The sequence below is a fragment of the Taeniopygia guttata genome, chromosome 17 (genome assembly GCF_048771995.1).
Source record: "Taeniopygia guttata chromosome 17, bTaeGut7.mat, whole genome shotgun sequence".
NCBI classification, from domain to species: Eukaryota; Metazoa; Chordata; class Aves; order Passeriformes; family Estrildidae; genus Taeniopygia; species Taeniopygia guttata.
In genome coordinates, this window is record NC_133042.1 from 1,940,405 (window position 1) to 1,958,544 (window position 18,140).

Here is an 18,140-nt window from a genome sequence, read left to right on the forward strand (position 1 = left end):
AGCCACAAACAAGTAACTTTTTGTTTAATACCCCCAATGGGTTATTATGAGTTTATCTAATCACCTTTTGCAGCCATGTAAACTTTTGGCAAAACAGCCTCCTATCCTGATGAGTCCTGTGGTTTAATTACAATCAGTGTGGAAGAAGAGCTCCTTCCATTTGGTTTGATGATTTCCACTGGGTAACTCCATTCACAAGGTGGACAAGGTGGTGAGTCTGTCCCTTCAGAGCTTTCACTCCAGGACTGTTTCACATTTTTTGTGATACTGTGAGACAAGGTAATGCTAAACCAGCTTTTACTTTGTGTAATGTTTGGCATTAATTCGTGATTTACATCTCCATGTTTGAAGCCTGTGAACTTTGAACATTGTTCCCATGAAGGTTCCACAGCTCTTTGGCTGTTCCTTGTCCAGTGATAAGCCTGATAGCTGTTGCCTTTTTCCATGTGGAGGATCTGTTTCTCCTGAGACTTTCCACCAAGAAGTGGTGACTAATTTGGTCATGAGGTGCGCATATGGTGACACCCCTGCTGTGAACAAAAATAAGTTATCCTTCACACAAAAGTTTATTTTATCGTTCTTCTGTCTCTCTCAAACCTCCTCTTCATTCTCAGGGCACTTGTCTTCCTGGTAGGGATTATTTTTTCTCCCTCATGTTTCCAAAAGAGCCTTCATCCATACTCCATGCTAGTGCCTGTCTCCCTGCATAGAAGGCTTTTTCCAATGGCTTCTTAAATCCCTGATCAGCGTGGCTTTCACATCCCACACAGAGAGTTTCCATACTGCAGTGTCTTTGCCTGCATCCACAAGATGTTCCTGGAGAAGCCTCCCTGCTGACTGCTGTCATTTGTGGTGGGAGAAGCTGCTGGCTGTGTCAGAGATTTCCTTGGGCTTTCTGAGGGGTGCTCTGCCGGCCTCCCTCTCGTGACTGATCCCTGGCATTGCACACTACTGCTGCAGCACTTCTTGTTCTGTGTTTGTCTGACTTGAACAGGGATCTGACAGCATCCGACTGCTGGGAGTATCTCACGTGGAGGGAGCCTGGTCACCTCAGTGTACAAGTACACACTGGCACTTGCCTGGGTTTGATGGCATTGTGGAAGGAGTTTTATATTAAGAAAGCTGTGGCAAAAATTGGAGGTTTTCTGATCCCAGTATTCCTTCAGGCCTGTTTTTCTTCAGTGTGTTCAAAATTAGCTCTTGAAGTAGGAGTGACAGTCCATGAGGTAGGATATAAACATCATATGGCTGCCTGCTTCTCTGGAGAGACATTCAGATACAGGATCAGAGGCAGGGTAGAAGAACAACATGAAAATGTACTGATACTAAATCCAACCATCCATGAAAGGCATTCCTCTCATCTTCTGCTGGGTTTGTTCCATGAGAAGTTGTGGATTCCAAGTCCTCAACTTGGGTGTCTCCTACCACAGGGAGCCTGGATATGTCAGAATGGGAAGAAAGAAACAACTCAGGCCCTGTGGGTACTGCAGAGTGGAACTGCAGGCAACAAACTATTCCCTCAATATTAATGGGAATTCACTGGAACAACTCAGATGGGAGTTCTGGTTAAGAATCCATGGTGCTTTGGGATGCCTAAATAACAGTTAAGCCCTAATAGCCAGGAGCACGTCAGTCACCCTGCTGTGTGTCTGAAGCCAAAACAGAGAAAGTGCTTTCTGGTGTCAATTTTTTTATCTAATACTTTTTATCTCCTTCTTATTGGTATTTGCTGATAGCAGCAGAACTGCAGCTGCACATGAGCAGACTTTATTATCAGCCAGGAGATCTCTGCCATGGTTCAGCCTGAGTGAGAAGCAAGGGCCCTGTATATAGACATAAAGAATTTACAGACAGTTAGAAACTCCTCATTATTTATCATTTCCACAGTTGAATTATAACCAGAGGCCTGCAAGCATCTTTGTTTCAAAGTGAGTGAGTTCATCTAGAATCTCCTTTTAAGTCGATTTCAACTGTCTAGGCAATCTGGGGATTTATTCTGCAAACTTATTGTGGGGCTGACATGAACAAGCTGCTCTATAGAGACCTGGGAGGAAGGAATCTATTACCAATATTAGTCTCCTTTCTTCTCATAGGTTCCCCATTTTGTTATTTTATACCTTTTTTTAATTCCAAAACACCAGTTTTAAAATCCCAATCTATTTTATCATGTAGTGAAAACATCTATAAATGTTTTTATCTGTCAGAAAAAGAAGGCATTGTGGGTTTCTGCATGGCAGAGCAGTGTTCATCATCAAAGTGGCTCAAGGGGCAGGGATTTAATTCAGTGGCATGTGCAAGGCAAAAGTGAAATGTCAGGAAGCCACGCTGAGCTCATTGCCTAATTACTCACTTATTATCTGTGTGGAAGTCCCAAAGCTTCTAAAGAAGAGCTTGGGGAAGTTCTGGCTGATATCCTTTTCTCTTGGACCCTGTGATCTATTCCAGTTCAAGAAGGTGCAATGACTGACAGGCCAGAGCACCTGGGGTCCAGGAGTTCCTGGCACCTCACTGGCCTGTTTCCATTTCTGATGGTGGTAGGATTCTTCCTCAGCAGGTTCCAAATGTGAGCCAGGAATCCCAGAGCTCACCCCTATGCTGTCAAGTCACCAAGCTAGAGCTCTGTTAAAGGATTGCATTTCCAGGTGCAGGATGAATGAAGTCTCAGGAATTTCCCTGATATTGCTGACTCCATGATAACCTCTTTATTTTTATTATGCCACCTTGCCTGCATGCCTCCTACCTTCTTCAGATGGTTTGTGCAAAGAACACATCAAAAGGTGTAGGCATGTCTCTCGTCAACTAAATACCAGCAGCTGGGTTATCTGAAATCTTTTTCTTTCACTGGAAAGTGCCTTCAGGAGTTTTCATTGTGTACCCCGAAAGTACACAGCAAAACAGCTCTTGAGTAGAGGCAGCAGCAGCACCCCCATCCTGCTCACTGAAACACTGTGTTCACAATAACCCCCCTGCTTTGATCTCTTGCCAAGAATAACACAGACAGTCTATTAAAATATCTTTAATGACATGATATAATTAAAAATATCTAACGTGCAACTCAAAGAAATGAATATGAAGCTTGTTTAAGTCTGTTTCCACAGCCCTCTAAACTTGACTGGCAGGTTCCAAACCTTCATTAATTTGCCTGAAAATGTATGAATATCCCAATATTATGGGGTGTGTGTGTCCTGTATTATCAGTTGGGAGCACAGGGGACGAATAATCAGATTTGAAAGGATTTAGGTGCCATGGTAGCTTTAAAAATCCTGCAAGGCTCACCACTTCATCTGTGAGCATTTACATTTCTGTTTAAAGTGGTCTGAAAAGCCTTGGAGACACTCCTCCCTGAGGCTCTTAGCAGTCTGTGTATTTTAAGTCTCTGAAGCAGTTGAGAAGTGAGCTCTAAATGTCTTAGTGAAAGGACTGCTTGTGAATCGATCCCTTTTCTTCACATTAACACAGAATTTGTACAGCACCTCATCTTTCAGACATGCAGAACAGACCAGAGGAGCTGGAATGACTGCCAGGTCCCAGGGGAATGCTGATTATTAGATCATAAAGTAACTCTGGTCACGGTGAAATATGAAAGTGACAATTAGGAAAGCTTCTGTTCCTGAGTCTGCTCAGGACTAAAGGGCAGTGTCAGCTGAGACACTTCCACAGTCAGCAAGAGAAGCAGGTCAGTGCAAATGAACAAACAGGTGAACCTCAGCCCAGTGTGAGACCAGCTTTAGCAAATGTGAAATTAAATGTTAATTTGAGTCCTTGCTAAACAGTTTAAATTGGCAATTTTAACCCTGTGTGGCCATGACTCAGCTGAGAGACAAAAACTCAGCTGTGCATCTGTGCCCTTTGTTTCTCCTTTGATCCTCCGCAATTTTGTAGAGGCCAAGACTAAGAAGGATTGGTTTTGATGGATTCCTGGTCAGCAGGAGTGTTCATTGAAGAGACACATGGCTGTCATCACTGAGATGGAGGCACAGACAGATCAGGCAGAACAGACTTGCATTTTCCCTAGAACATGGAAGCAGTTGGCTCTTATATTCTGACTGTATTTTAATGCCCTTCCAGTCTTCACTAATGGCAATACTGCACGTATCATCTCTTGAGAGGCCACAGAAGAGGACAGAGCACATTTTTCAGACATCACCTCTTCTGATTTGACAGGATTATACAATATTAGCTTCACAATAGCTAATATTATATTATATATATATATATAATATTAATAGACTGCCTGCTCAGAGGCATAATTTCGTGTCTGACATGAGTAATCCCAGCTGTAGCCCAAGGAAGAGGCATGCAGGCTGTTCTTCTTTGGAGAATGAATAGCTTGCCATCCAGCAGGAATCACAGACTTCCTGTGGAGCAGGATCCATTGTCTCAAAGTACAGTAGTGCAAGTACCAGCAAGTTGCTGGGAGCCCTTCAGGAAAATCACTTGCATCCTGCAGTGACTTACACCTCTGTGATTTCTGTCTGGACCCTGTTGACTGTGCTCTGACAAGAGTCTTGAGTCACAGAAAACCGTCAGTCGTCAAAAGCACTGCTGTTCCTGTGGCTGGAGCTGCTCTCCTTGGCCATCGCTCGGTAGGAGATGCGCAGGAAGGAGCCCATGAGCAGCACGACAAAGAGGATGAGGAGCAAGGACCAGACCCCCGGCTCGATCCCCTTGAGGAAGCTTGGGCTGTCCTGGGGGATGGTGCTGGTCAGGCTCAGCAGGTACCCAAGAGTCCAGCCAGATGATCTATCACCCATCTGGTGAAATAAAAAGGAGAGGTCAGAAGAGAAGCAGCCAGCCTGGACCCCAGCTGTGTTTCTGTGCATGGGCCCAAGGTATGTATTACCTGAGACTGATGCAAGGATTTGGCTTGCAGTGAGGAGCTCTCCCACTCCCAGTGCCCTGAGTACACCAACAGGCTTTAATGGCACTTCACCCACAGCCCTGCCCACGGGCATGGGCACTCCATGTAGGCTCTGGCCTGGACAGGTCCCTCTCTCCTAAGGCAGACTGCTGTAGGGAGTGGTGTTCCCTGCTTACTGATGGGTTTTTCTAGTGCATCTCAAGTCTGCATTATGGACAGTTGTCTCTCTGGCCCTGGTTGAACCTCAGACCTATGGTTTATATTGCTTGTCTCTGTCTTTCCAGGCTGGGCTCCCTGGGGGTCCTGGACCTACCTCATTACCCTGCCTTTTCCAATGGTCACTACTTGGCCCCGCTCAGTGAGACCATGGCTGTGATTGTCACTTGTGAAGAGGTCTGGGAACAGGCTTTCTTTTCTTTTGTGAAGGGAATTATCTGAATCAAATCTTCCTGTCCGTAGGGCCTCCAGATCCTGCTTTCATAACTTATTAGAGATTAGGTTAAATCATTAGATATTAGGAATAAATTCTCTGGAAGGGTGATGAGGCCTTGGCACAGGGTGCCCAGAGAAGCTGTGACTACCCCTGCATCCCTAGAAGTGTCCAAAGCCAGGCTGGATGGGGCTTGGAGCAGCCTGGGATAGTGGAAGGTGTCCCAGTCTATGGCGGGGGGTGGAATGAGAGGAGCTTTAAGTTTCCTTCCAATCCAAAACCAGTCTAGGATTCTATGATAATAAGGTATTTGTCAACCCTCATGAGTATAAAGGTGGTTGCAAAAAGGTAGGGAAGCACCTTCTGGCTCAGGAAATGTTATCAGCATCTTGTCCTTAGTGTTAAGTGGAGATCAGGCTGTACTTCCTTCCCTGTCAACACAGATTTCTAGTGTTGAACCAGAGAAGATTTTTGACCCATGTGTTTTTCAGAGAGGACAAGTGTAATCTCTGGCTCTTTGACACTGGTTTTCTTGTTTAGAACAACTGTGAATCCATTTTACAAAACTGTCCTGCTGGAGAAGCCCAGCTGGTTAGGGCTTGGCAGTGTGGGAACAGACTGGCTGTACTGGGAGCAGCCCTCCTGGTAACTGGGAGCACTGTGCTGTAGGAACTGACCTTCTGGAATGCAGTCCAAGCAGGCTGGTCAAAGTCAAGTGTGTATCCTCTTGTACTGAGGTGGAAGATGAAGGCAGACACAGTGCAGTAATCCACAAGTGTATCCAGGCTTGCTTGGGACTCCCTAATCAGCTGGTTCCATTTCCAGAACAAAACAAGACAATGGGGGGGGGGGGGGGGGGGGGAAAGAAGTAAATACTCAATAGCCGAATTTCAGGCCTGCTGCAGCCTCTCCTTTCCTGTTCTGAAACCAATTCTGGGACTGGAGGAGGGGTTTGTGTCCTATGCAGGCTGCAGCCACATTTCCTGCATTCACTGGGCTGTGGGGTAGAAATCCATGTCATCTGTGACTGCCTTTGTTCCCATCTTACTAAGCCAGATCCAAGAGCAGCAGCACTGACAGCCAGGTTGCCTCGCTGGTGAATTGCTTGGTAGGGTTGATTCCCTGCTCTCTAATTAGGTGGAGCTGATGCTGCAGCCTTTCTCCCAACTGGAACATGGGGATCTTTCTCCTCTTTCCAGAAGAGAATGCTTTAGGGGACTGCTTATGGCTCATTAACAAACCCTGGAGAAGTTGCCCCATTTGAATGTTACTGTGGATGCTCCATTAGTGTAAATGCAAATGAGGGTGACCTCATAACCACCAATTCAGGGGAAGAAGTGACAAACTCCCTCTGGCTTGGGCTCTGTGGGCCCAGGTGAAATGGGAGCAGCTCTGGAGCCTGAGTGGTCATGTCCCTTGCACTTAAGGACAGAAGGATAACAGAAAGACCAAGGTGATGTGCAGGAGTGAGTAAACAACCTTCCTGTTTACTCCTTAAAATACCGTAAAAGGTGTTTATGGCTTTTCATTTAATTAGGTCCAAGTTACCAGCAGCAGCTGGGATTTGAGAAGAAGGAAAATAAGTGGAGCCTGTTTCCTCAAAGTTAAAGAAAAAAAAAAAAACACAAAAAAACCAACCAAAGAAAAGCCCCACAAAAAACCAAAACACACAAAATCCAGACAAATCCAAATTTTTCCCTGAGGGAGCCAGTAAGTTACAGCTCTATCAGCCTGAGCCCTGAGTGCTTCTGCAACAAACTGTTTCTTGCTTCCCGCTCTCCCTGCAGACTGAGTTACTCCACAATTACCTCTTTGACAGACATCCCACACAGCCTCTTGACAGCCTGACCCAAGTCAGGAGAAGGTGCAGTTCCTCTCATGAAATCCATGGCCTCAGAAACCACCTACAACAGCAGCAGAAATAATATCAGGTGGGACTGTGCTCTGTGTCCTTGCACTGCACACCAGAAATTACCCTGCCAGGGTGCCCTTGGTGTGCAGGGTTGGTTCCAGTGCCTTGGAAAGGACTCAAGGGACATGAGCAGAGCTGTTGCTGTCTGGAGATGGAAACAGGTCTGCTCCTAGCATGCATCCAGCAGCCTTCCTGGCCCTGCCTGGATAAGTAGACTGATCATAGAATCAAACAATCATATTGGTTGCAGAAGATGTCTAAAATCAAGTTCAACCATTAACACAGCACTGCCAAGCCCACCACTAAACAATGACCCTAGGTGCCACATCCTACACAGCTTTTAAATCTCTCCAGGGACACTGATTCCACCACTGCCCTGGGCAGCCTGTGCCAGGGCTTGACAACCCTTTTGGTAAAGGAATTTTCCCTAATATCCAGTCTAAACTGCCTCTAGCCCAGCCTGAGCCTATTCCCTCTCCTCCTGTCCTTGGGAGTAGAGCCTGATACCCCCTGGCTGTCCCCTCCTGTCAGGAGCTGTGCAGAGCCACAAGGTCCCCCCTGAGCCTCCTTTTCTCCAGGCTGAGCCCCTTCCCAGCTCCCTCAGCCTCTCCTGGGGTCCAACCCCTTCCCCAGCTCTGTTCTCTTCACTGGACATGCTCTAGCTTCTCAGTGCCCTTCTTGCCCAAAAAAACTGAGCACAATATTCATGGTGTAACCTCACCAGTGCTGAGGACTGAGATCCCGATGCTCCTCAGCACCACGTCCATGGGAGACTCAGGAGCAGGGAGCTGGGGAAATTTCCAGTTACCCTGCCTGGAAATGCCCTCTGCTTGTCCTAGGATCTTGAGCTACTCCAATGACTTTGGCCAGGTTCTCAGGTAGAAGGGTGCTTGTGGTGCAGCATGAGCAGAATTTTGCTAAGAGAGGGGCAGAGGGTCTCCAGCTGCACCACAGACCTTCTGTGGGAAGACCTGCTCAGCACACAGCTCCTGACTGTCCCGTCCCTGCTGGCTCCATGGAGCCCTAGAGTTGGTCTCAGCAGCAGACACTGAGGAGACAGAGATGAAAAAAGCTCTCCCACAGCCACTGTGGGAAGCCAGTGGTCCATGTTTGAACAGCTGTGTAGCAATGAGGGGGAGAGGGCAAGACTGTCATGGTCTGGATGTTGCCACTATATTTATTAATGGTCAAACTGGTCCCATTTCATGGGCTCCTCATGCAAATTGCTTACCCCAGTGTAAATGAGAACTCACCAGAAGCCTGGTCTGAAGGGGTTTGAGATCCCTGCTGAGGGAATGCTTGAAAAAGCTGCAGGAAGAGGAAGAGTTGAGCAGGCTTTGCACGAGGTTCATGCAGGCTGTGGGATTGCTGGAGCCTGTGATGTTGAAGATCTCCTTGGGGCCAGGGATGTCCCGTGTGTCATCACTGGCAGCACAAGGCCCAGCATGCAGTGATTGCCACTGCACTTCCTGGGAATAGGTGAGGGGCCAGCAGGGATTGGACACGGTTTTAGCACTTCTCTGATCCTGGAGGCAGAATAAAACAAGGACAGAGGCAGCAAGAGAGGACATTGGCATCCCAGGGCTTCACACAGGAAGAGAGAATGTAACATGGTTAGGAACAGCTTTCCCCAGGCACCACAGTGCTGAGATGGAGCAGGGAGACAGTGAAAGCTTTGCTAAATCTTATGTCATCGAGTCAACCACGAGGCCCAGGCAGGTCCCAGCTCCTGCTGAGCTCAGGGCCAGGGCAGTGACTGGATCTGCTGGGAGGTGATGAATCCCAGCCCTACCACCCCCCCTGAGAGCACAAATACAATTTTGTGCATCCTGTGCTCTTTCTAGTTGAAAAAAGGAAGCTGTTCTGATCTGCCTTCCAGATGGTTCAACCCCACAAGAATCAGCGTTTATCTTCAGCAGTTTAGCACTATAACTGCGGTGAAGTTGGTGTTCAATGTGCAACATTCAGGTCTCAAATAAGGGCAAGTTGGGTTTATAGGGAGGAAAGTGAATGAGCAGGGAGCAATTAATTCCTGAAAAACACAGTTTTGATGAGGACTACGGTGATTCTTGAGTTTGTGCCATCCTATGCCACTCTTTTCTTCTCCCCCATTCCCCAAGTGAAATAAAGATTGGAAGAACCTAAACACTGGCATGTTTTCAAAATAAAATATTGCTCTGTTAAAATCAGCAAAGGAAATACCCCAAATGGAAGATCCCAGTTGGTTCCTGGGTGCTCCCATTCTAGGATGGAGGAGCAGTTCCTAGGAACTGCCAAGGCAAGGCTTGCCTCTCCTCACCTTGAAGGTGATGTTGATACCTCTGAAGAGCAATTTGTTGCTTGTGTGTATTAAGTAGGAACCAAATAGAACCTGTAAGCAGGAAACCCTTGAATTGGTGCCTGTGTGTCTGCTTGGAGGGAGAGAAAGTTTTACAAATGCACTGGGTTTTTCTAATACATGCAAACAGCCTCTGCTGAGGAGGGATTGACTTTAAAGTGATCGACACTTTGCCCATTACTACACCTTGTGCAGCTGCCATTTGGTGGTGTTGTGGTCCTGAGCAGACACTCATCTGGATGAGCACAGAGAGCAGAGACTCACCTGGATGAGCACAGACACTCACCTGGATGAGCACAGAGACTCACCTGGATGAGCACCGAGAGCAGAGACTCACCTGGATGAGCACAGAGACTCACCTGGATGAGCACAGAGAGCAGACACTCACCTGGATGAGCACAGAGACTCACCTGGATGAGCACAGGGAGCAGACACTCACCTGGATGAGCACAGAGACTCACCTGGCTGAGCACAGAGACTCACCTGGATGAGCACCGAGAGCAGCCTGCGGCGGAGCTGCTCCGTGCCGTGGCAGGGGCACTGGTGGGTGTGCACCCTGCGTGTCTGTCCATAGAGCTGCAGCCTCACTCCCTCCTCTGGGGCCTGCTTCTCTTCTTCCAGCTCAGCAGTGAGTTGTGCTGAGGTTCCTCCCACGGACAGGACTCCTGCCATCCCCTTCTTGGAGGGGACCAACTGTCCTTGCCAGTCATACTGACCCAAAAAGAACAAGAGAGGTCAATCCTTGAGACTTCTCCATCTCAGTCACAGCCAAATGCCAGCATTAGTGCACAGAGAGAGAAAGCAGCTCGAAGGTGCCCACAGCCCAACACTTTTTTGCCCACATAAGGATGCTGAACCAGTGGCTTTGGAGGGAACAGAGGAGCCAGTGTACAGGCACTGCCACCTGCACAGGGCAGCCTGTGGGGGCAAACAGGGCTGCCCAGCCTGGATGGCTGCACTAGGCAGTGCTCTCAGCAGGCAGGAGAAGGGGACAGAGGAGAGGGTGGTGAGGAGTGGCAGGGACATTTCCAAGAGGGCAGATATGGGTTTCAAGTGCTGCCTTGATGCTAAAGTGATCCTTCTGTCAGAAACCTGGGGCATCATCTCCTGCAGTCTTGCAAAACTGACTTTGGCAATTCTGAAGTTCACAACACAGGCAGGGTACATGGGATAAACACTCTGAGCCTGGCTGGAAAAGGCTGTATTGCTCTCAACAGGTCTGACAGTTCCCTAAGCAGTGTGTGCTTGCTGCTGGCTATCAGAACTGCTTTTCACATCCCTGATGAAGAATAACTCAGTCTGACCCACCTTTCTCTTGCCCTCTGAGTTCTTTTTGACACCCTTTGGCTTAAGAAGTGATGGGTGAAACAAGAAAACTGAAATTATTTTATTTTTGTTTAGCAAGTGCCTTCTAAATACAGAGCAGGCCTCCCTGCTGTCTCACTGAGAGAGGCTTTTGGTTTGGCAGCAACAGAATCTGCTTCTCTACCACCCACAAGACTCCCCATGGGACAGCTGGACTCCAGTGGCAATCCCACAGCACTCCACAAACAGCAGAAACTCCTGTTTGATGCCCCATGGCCATGTCATCTACGTGAGCATCCTGGATGTGCTGGCCAGAAAGCCCCACGGCTGTTAGGGCAACTGCATGGATGTGTTCATGGAAGGCCAGAGCAGAGACTGGGTTCTTCAGCCTAGTTATGACCATGGAATCCAGTAATGGTTTGGGCTGGGAGGGATATTAAAGCTCACCTCATTCCAACCCCCTGCCATGGGCATGGACACCTTCCACTGTCCCAGGCTGCTCCAAGCCTCGTCCAGCCTGGCCTTGGACACTGCCAGGGATGGGGGGATGGGGCAGCCACAGCTGCTCTGGGCACCCTGTGCCCCACCACATCACCTCAACCGCTGGTTCTGGATCTAAGCTGCCTCCTCTGAAAGGCAGTGGAAGTTGTGCTGAAGCACTGTTTTAAGTACAGGGGTTTACCCATCCCACCACTTGTCTCTGTGGCTGTCTGTTAACAGGAGCTGCTCAGCACAGCTCTGTGTGCCCCAGGGAGAATCATCCTTTACCTTGAAGAAGTTCTCCAGGACATAGTTAACAGCAACCCAATTGAATGCTTCTTCCTCTGGGCTGGACAGGATTTGTGCCCCTTGAAAGTTGAAGGGGGATAACTTCAGGGTGCCAGTCAGAGCTGCAAGGAGACCGTCAGAGAGGATGGGATGGGTGAGGCTAAACACAAAAGAAAAAGAAGGCACATTTGATGTTACAGGACCCTGCCAGGAGCTGCCTGCAGTGGGGGCACACTGCAGGGCTTCTGCTGTGCTCCCTGCTTTGGGAAGTAGTCCAGAGACACAGCGACAATCCCACTCCTGCTTCCCTCTCTCCTCACATGGCACTGGAGGCAAGAACAGCAGAGGGCTGGTTTGAACAGCTGTGCCACTGTTTAAGAATTTAGGACCTTAGTACCCTCTGTCACTGAGGAAATCCTCTGTCCCTGTCCCACTGGCCTGGTCCCCTCCAGACCTTACTTTTCCCCAGTGTCTAAAAGGAGGTAAAGGTCCCAGTATATGGTGACTGAGAAGAGGATCCACAAGACTGTGTGATAAGGTGAACCTTCCCACCACCATTTCCAATTTGCTGACAAGAAGTACTCCTGCAAGCCCATGTGGGCTGTCACACAAACTGAAAACACTTCAGCTTCCAGGCTGATGGGTGTTTTCCCAGGCACTAATTGTGAAAGTGTAATTGTGAAGGAGACACTGTCAACCTGGCAGCAGCAGCAGGACTGTCACCTTCATGGCTGCCTGAGGCCACACATGGAGACACAGCCATGCCATGCTCGTCTCTTCAGGGCCTGAGGAAGGTTTAGCTGGCTAGCAGATCAGGGATGGCTCACACTGCAGAGCAGACAGGGTGAGATGCCCGTCACAGAATGATGCTGTGGTGTGTGCTGGTCTCTGGGTGTGGCTTTGAAACATTCACTCACTTCAGCTGCCTCATGCTGGCGGTGGCTCCCAAGTACAAGGGGGTTTGGCTGTGCTGCTCTGGTGGGATCTCGTTCTGGGCCCAGTTCAAACATGGCTCCAAGCTCTTCCCAGCTTTCTGAGGAGAATCTGAGTAGCTGGAGACTCCTGGACCTGAGGACCGTGGAACAGAATGGAATTTTAAGGGAAGTTATGGGAGAACTGTGAGAGCTGTTACCCCAGAGATTGCTATCCTGGGACATGGTCACCTGTCACAGGTGGGATGAAGGAGGTCTTCCAGGTATCCATCCTGCTAAAATATGGAACTGAGACCAAAAAGTGCATAAAAATCCCAAATTACACTGACTACCCTTGCTCTGCAGATGAGACATCTCTACCAGCCACATGACTGCTGCAACAGCTGAGGCTGTCTCAGCCCACAGAGGAAGAAATGTGGCTTTAGTTGCTATAGAAATAAGCAAAGGACACACAGAGGCTGATGCATCACCTCTGTCCTCCAGCCACCGAGCCCCTCCTGGCAAGCAAGGCACCCCTGCCCTAGAGGAAGCCAGGGAAGCTGTGTGCCAGCCTAGACTCATTTTTCCAGCAGTCAGTGGGGTCTTAAATGTTGGTTTTGAACTACTACCCAGGAAGGGTCTCCCTTTGCTGTTCTCCTGATTCCCTCACCACGTGCTTTGCTCTCTGTGCTGTGCTGCCATACAGACAGGGACACTCACACCTGGGCTGGAGACCTGCCTGGGCCTCTTGTGCTGCTGCTGGCAGCAAATGGCCTCACAGAGCTGCTGCTTAACCCAGCTGCTGAACGAGGGACACGTACAAGGTTTCAGGGAGCCCTTCTTGCGTCTTCTCCATGTGATTTCAGTTGTTTACAGCCTGCAAGGGCACAAACCCTGTTCCCTGCTTGCTGTGCAGCTGCCCTCCCACAGCACACTGTGCTGAGGGCTCAGTCCTTCCCAGCATCCCACTATAACCAGGCTTTAACATCAAAGCAAGATTAGGAGATAGGGAAGGGAAACCCCATGCATTAATGCATGAAACCCTCTCAGCTGGCATTAGCAGGGCCAAACTGATTCAAATTCATGAGGAAAACCGCCAAATTCTCTGAAATGGGACACCTAAAGGCAAGCTGAACTCAGCTTGTGCTGTCAAATGCGATATAGGGAATTGGAGTCTTTGCAGCTCTCTTGTCCTGGAGCTACCCCACTTCCTGCCCAGGGCACAGTCAGGAGGAGGCCAAGAGTCATCCTCTTCTCCACAGCCAGGAGAAGATACCAGGAGTCATCCTGCAGTTAGATTTGCCTCCATTGCTGTTCATTGCCTCTCCTGGCTGAGAAGCTCCAGCAACCTTGGCTCTGTCACTGATCCATGTGCACATCAAGACAAGCCACATCCTCTCTGCATGCTTCCCTGCCTGCAGCAGCCCCAAAATCCTGACACCTGCTGCTGGCAAGGGCCTGATGTGCAGCTGTGTGTGGCTAAATCCACGCAGTCGAGAAGAGTCATGCTGAAAATAAGCAACTTGTGCTTTACTATTTCTGTGCACAGCTGGGGGAGCCAAGGAATTTATGGCACTGGTCCATGCACAGGTCTCTGTTTTTCCATCCATCCCATGCCAGTTGCATGGACCATTGAGCAGGAAATGGGCACCTTACCTTGCACAGGACAGGAGCTGCATCCTCTGATCACCCCGGTCTTGTTTGCCTTGGTGGTTGTCCACTGGTAGATGAACAGGATGGTGCGGGATGGGCCAGCATCCAGAACAATGCCATACTGGAAAAACCCCAGAACATTCTACTGAAAAACACTACTGAATGCATGCTGACTGATATTGTAGGCTTACCAAGCATATATAGGTATTCTGGGTCTGCACTGCAGTGTTTGAGTTTGCTTGTGACATTCAAAGAGCAGGCGAAGCCAGAAGATGATGAGGATTTGCAGGGAACCGTCTGCATTTCTGAATATATATGAGGAACTGCAGGAGAGGAGAAACGCCCAGAAATACATCAGCCCTACAGTGGCATGCACTGGAGCTGCTCCTGAAACCAGGCAGAGGGCTTCCCCTGAGAGCTGAGCCACCTGGAGCTCAGGAAAAACAGGTCCTAAAGCAGTGGGAGATGGCACTGTTCTCCACTGATTCTGGGACTCAAACTGCTGCTGATTGGGTTGCTCAGGTTTTTGTGCAGGAATGGGAGGGCTGGAGCTAACTTGTCCCAGGAAACCCAGGACTCCTGTGTCTCTTTGATGTCCCACTGCAGTGAGGGTGTGACACAGGCTAGGTTTGTGTGCAGAGCTGTAGGAGCTGCAGCAACCAGCACAGACACTGTACAACACAGCAGCCCCTCAGAGACAGAGATGATGTCTTGGCAGGAAGAGCAGCAGCGGTGGACATGATCAGCTCAGCCCCTTGTCCCTGGGCAGCTCTGCTATTGCCCAAACCAAGGGCTCTCTGTCTCCTTGTCCCCAGTGTTTGTCTGCTGCTGATCAAGCCTTGCTGCTTCCAGAATATGAAGGAGAGCAAGGGGAGGCCACTGGGCTACCCTGCAGCACAGGTCTGGATGTCCCCACACCCAAAATAGCTCCAGAGCTAACCTGGGGCTCCTCTGCTCCTATTACATGACCCCAGTTTGGGACATCTCCTACACAGTAGGAAGGAAACTCATGAGCTGCATGCTAGTGCGTGGTCAAAGCTGGATCTCACACACAAACAGAGCTGTGACTGAGTGGGAGGAGAAACCTCCTGAGAGGTTGATGTTAATGCCACCAGAAAGGTTTCAGCACCAGCCAGAGCTGGCTGCAGCCTCTGAGTGAGGCTGGCTGCCTGCTGCCCTCCTGGAGCTCCCAGTTGCACCAGTCCTGGCAGCCAGGTCAGGGACTGGTGGGGCTGGGCTGGAGCAGCAATGCGGAAGGAGCTGCAGCTCCCTGCCCCAGCCTGCTGGCACCCTCCCACACCAGTGACAGCTCGGATTTCTAGCAGGGACATGTTGGCTGCCATGGAAGAGGAAGAAAGGAATGGCATTGGTGGAGAAACATGCAATTTTTTTCCTCCTTCAGAAAATTAGAGGCTGCTGCTGGGAGCGCAAGGGAAAGGGGAAGGGATCACCAGATTTATGCCCAGCTCAACACCAGGAAAGGACAGAACAAGGAGCAATGAGAGGGGTTTGAACTGAGTTTTGTTTCTGAGAGGAACATGGAGGAGGGGTGCTATTCCTAAACACCCAGGATAGCCTCCTTCTGTTGGGTGGAACCATGGTGTGCCACTGGGCTCACCTCAGCAATGGGAGCATCAAGAGACAGAGCAGGTGAGCATTAACCCCCAAGACCTGACCCAGCTGTGAGGAGCACACTGGCTCTTCAACTGAAATCAAGATAGGACCAAAGAGAAGAAGGCATGAAAGACAATTTGTTTAAGACAGAAACAGCAGTTCAGGAGCACATTCCTACTGACTTTTGAGAGGGACCTAGCTCTTTCCCTGCACTGACACCACTGGTTCCTTGTTGCTCTGGGGCAGCTCCTGACAAGGGCTGCCTCCCCTCAGCCTGTCCTGAGCATCTCCACTGATCCATGGACCATATCCAGCCTGCATTCCATGACCAATCAAAGGAGTGGGCTTGTTTCTGGTTTGAAAACCTACAGCGTGTTGAAAGATGCCAACCTGTCCTGACAGTGTTGTTTCAGTTCCCTCCTCGGTTTGTAAGTAGCTCAATAATAAAATAATGTCAAAAGCAATAAACCAGCCCAGCTTAGCTGCCTGTCTCCCCCCTGGAGAGCCCTTACCTTGGTCCTGAGTAGGGCCACGGGCACGTCTTTGGTGGAGACACAGAGCAGCATGATGCCCGTCAGCCCCGCTACGATCACCAGCCAGGGGGGAAGCAGCTCTCGCCAAGACATGAAGAGTGTTCTCCTTTCACCAAAGAGGAAGCAGTGGAGCAGCAAACCCTGCTTTAATAACCTTTAAAAAGAGCAGAAAGGCGTGGCCAGGGCCAGGCTCTGACTTCAGCCCAGCCCCAAGCCACAGGGACCACAGGGACGCGTGGGCCTGGCTGTGATGTGTCAGGGAGCTCTGCTTTCCCTTCCATCCCTGCTGCCCATAAATCACAGGAGGGCTCTGTGCCCATCCCGGTGCGAGCTCTGCAACGGCACCGCTGCAACCTCGAAACTGCCCCAGGCAGCGGGGCTGAGGTAAACACAAATGTGGGGTTAACTCAGCTGGGTAATAAGCAGAAGGCAGGCAAAACTCATCCCTTTGGTATTCCACGTCTGGCAGTGTGAGCTTTCAAATTAGGAGCTGGGGAAACTGCTTGTCATTGGATTTACTTTATTTCTGAGGGCATGAGCCTCTCTGACAGCCTCCCTGTGGAAAATAACCAAGGCTCAGGCTTCTTGAAACACACGCCTGCTTTCTCCTGACAGTGCCACAAAGTCTCATCCCTGCAAATGGAAATTGTGAAGAAAACTCCGTGGCTGCTTGCACTGAGGCATTTGGCTGATTGCTCATGTCCACAGACTGGTCATGGATCTGAAGATGAAACCAGGAATAGGGAAAGGCCACGTCTCTGTTTCTGGTGATGTTTCCTCTTTTCATTTCTGTCTGCCCAGGAAGCCTCAGATGCCCCCAGGAACTTGGAAGTGACCCACAAGGATCGAGTCCAACCCCTGGCCTTGCACAGGACACCCCCAAGAGTCCCACCATGTGTAAGCTCCTGGAGCAGGTCCTGTGGAGAGCTGGGAAGTTGGCCAAGGCTCTGGAACGTTTCTCTTGCAAGGAAAGGCTGAGGGAGCTGGGCCTGTTCAGCCTGGAGAAGAGACAGCCCAGAGGGGCCCTCATCAGTGTGTATGGGTATCTAAAGGGTGATGTCCGAGCATGGACCAGACTCTGCTGGTGCCCAGCAGTGGACAAGAGGCAGCAACCAACACCCAGGAAGTTCCACCTGAACATGGGGAAGAATTTCTTTCCTGTGGGGGTGACCAAGCACTGAACAGGCAGCCCAGAGAGGGAGTGGAGTCTCCCTCAGTGGAGATATTCCAGAACCATCTGGTTATGTGTAGTAAACATAATTCGCGCCATTCCTTGTATGAAATGTGTAATATTGGATACTTGTTAGATTATGCTCGTCTGTATTAGCCCCCGCTCCCCTCGCAGCTGAGACTGGGTGTATATTAGAACCCGATTTACAAGTAAAAGGACGTGGCTGGGCCAGGAGATGGGGATGGGCCATGGCTGGAGAGATACCAGGCGCTGATCGTTTGCGTGGACGACCCGGGATGGATCTCATGGAAATCCTCAGGCAGATCCATGGGAATGCAGAGTTCCTATAAATTTCATCAAGGGATTCAACAACTCCGGACACTGAATTGTTCTTCCTCATCACCAAAAAAGAAAATCTTATTAACGTATGGACTCTGAATGGAAGAAAAGACTGATTGCTGAAATCTTGGCCTCAGGCAGAATTTTCCCTATAAAAACCGCTTGTGCCAGGATGGAGGTGTGTGGGCACAGAGGAAAACCTCTGCTGAGGCTGACTCCTTGTTGCACACCCAGGGCCAACCCCGGGCTCGGCTCTGTTCTTTCCTTGTGGCTGGCTAGATAAAATTTGATTACAAAATAAATAT

The 18,140-nt window shown here is 49.6% G+C and overlaps 1 protein-coding gene across 1 annotated transcript; it reads right to left on the reverse strand.

The window, feature by feature from the left end:
• Positions 1–3,000: 3,000 nt before the first annotated feature.
• LOC115497571 (ectonucleoside triphosphate diphosphohydrolase 2) lies at positions 3,001–16,476 on the reverse strand. The gene is made up of 9 exons (XM_030286746.4): positions 16,305–16,476; positions 14,182–14,299; positions 12,532–12,682; positions 11,615–11,774; positions 10,025–10,252; positions 8,457–8,729; positions 7,100–7,195; positions 5,969–6,100; positions 3,001–4,754 (listed from the first exon to the last, which is right to left on the reverse strand). The coding sequence occupies exons 1-9, from the start codon at positions 16,416–16,418 to the stop codon at positions 4,527–4,529; spliced, it is 1,500 nt and encodes a 499-aa protein (XP_030142606.4). The 5' UTR covers positions 16,419–16,476; the 3' UTR covers positions 3,001–4,526.
• Between the last annotated feature and the right edge of the window lie 1,664 nt (positions 16,477–18,140).

Excerpts from the sequence above, each read along its gene's own strand:
- LOC115497571 (XM_030286746.4), bottom strand. The coding sequence starts at position 16,418 with ATGTCTTGGCGAGAGCTGCTTCCCCCCTGGCTGGTGATCGTAGCGGGG. Across the intron at positions 11,775-12,531 it reads GCCAGCATGAGGCAGCTGAA|CCTCACCCATCCCATCCTCT; the intron begins GTGAGTGAATGT and ends TTTTGTGTTTAG. Across the intron at positions 7,196-8,456 it reads CCCTTCAGACCAGGCTTCTG|GTGGTTTCTGAGGCCATGGA; the intron begins GTGAGTTCTCAT and ends CTGCTGTTGTAG.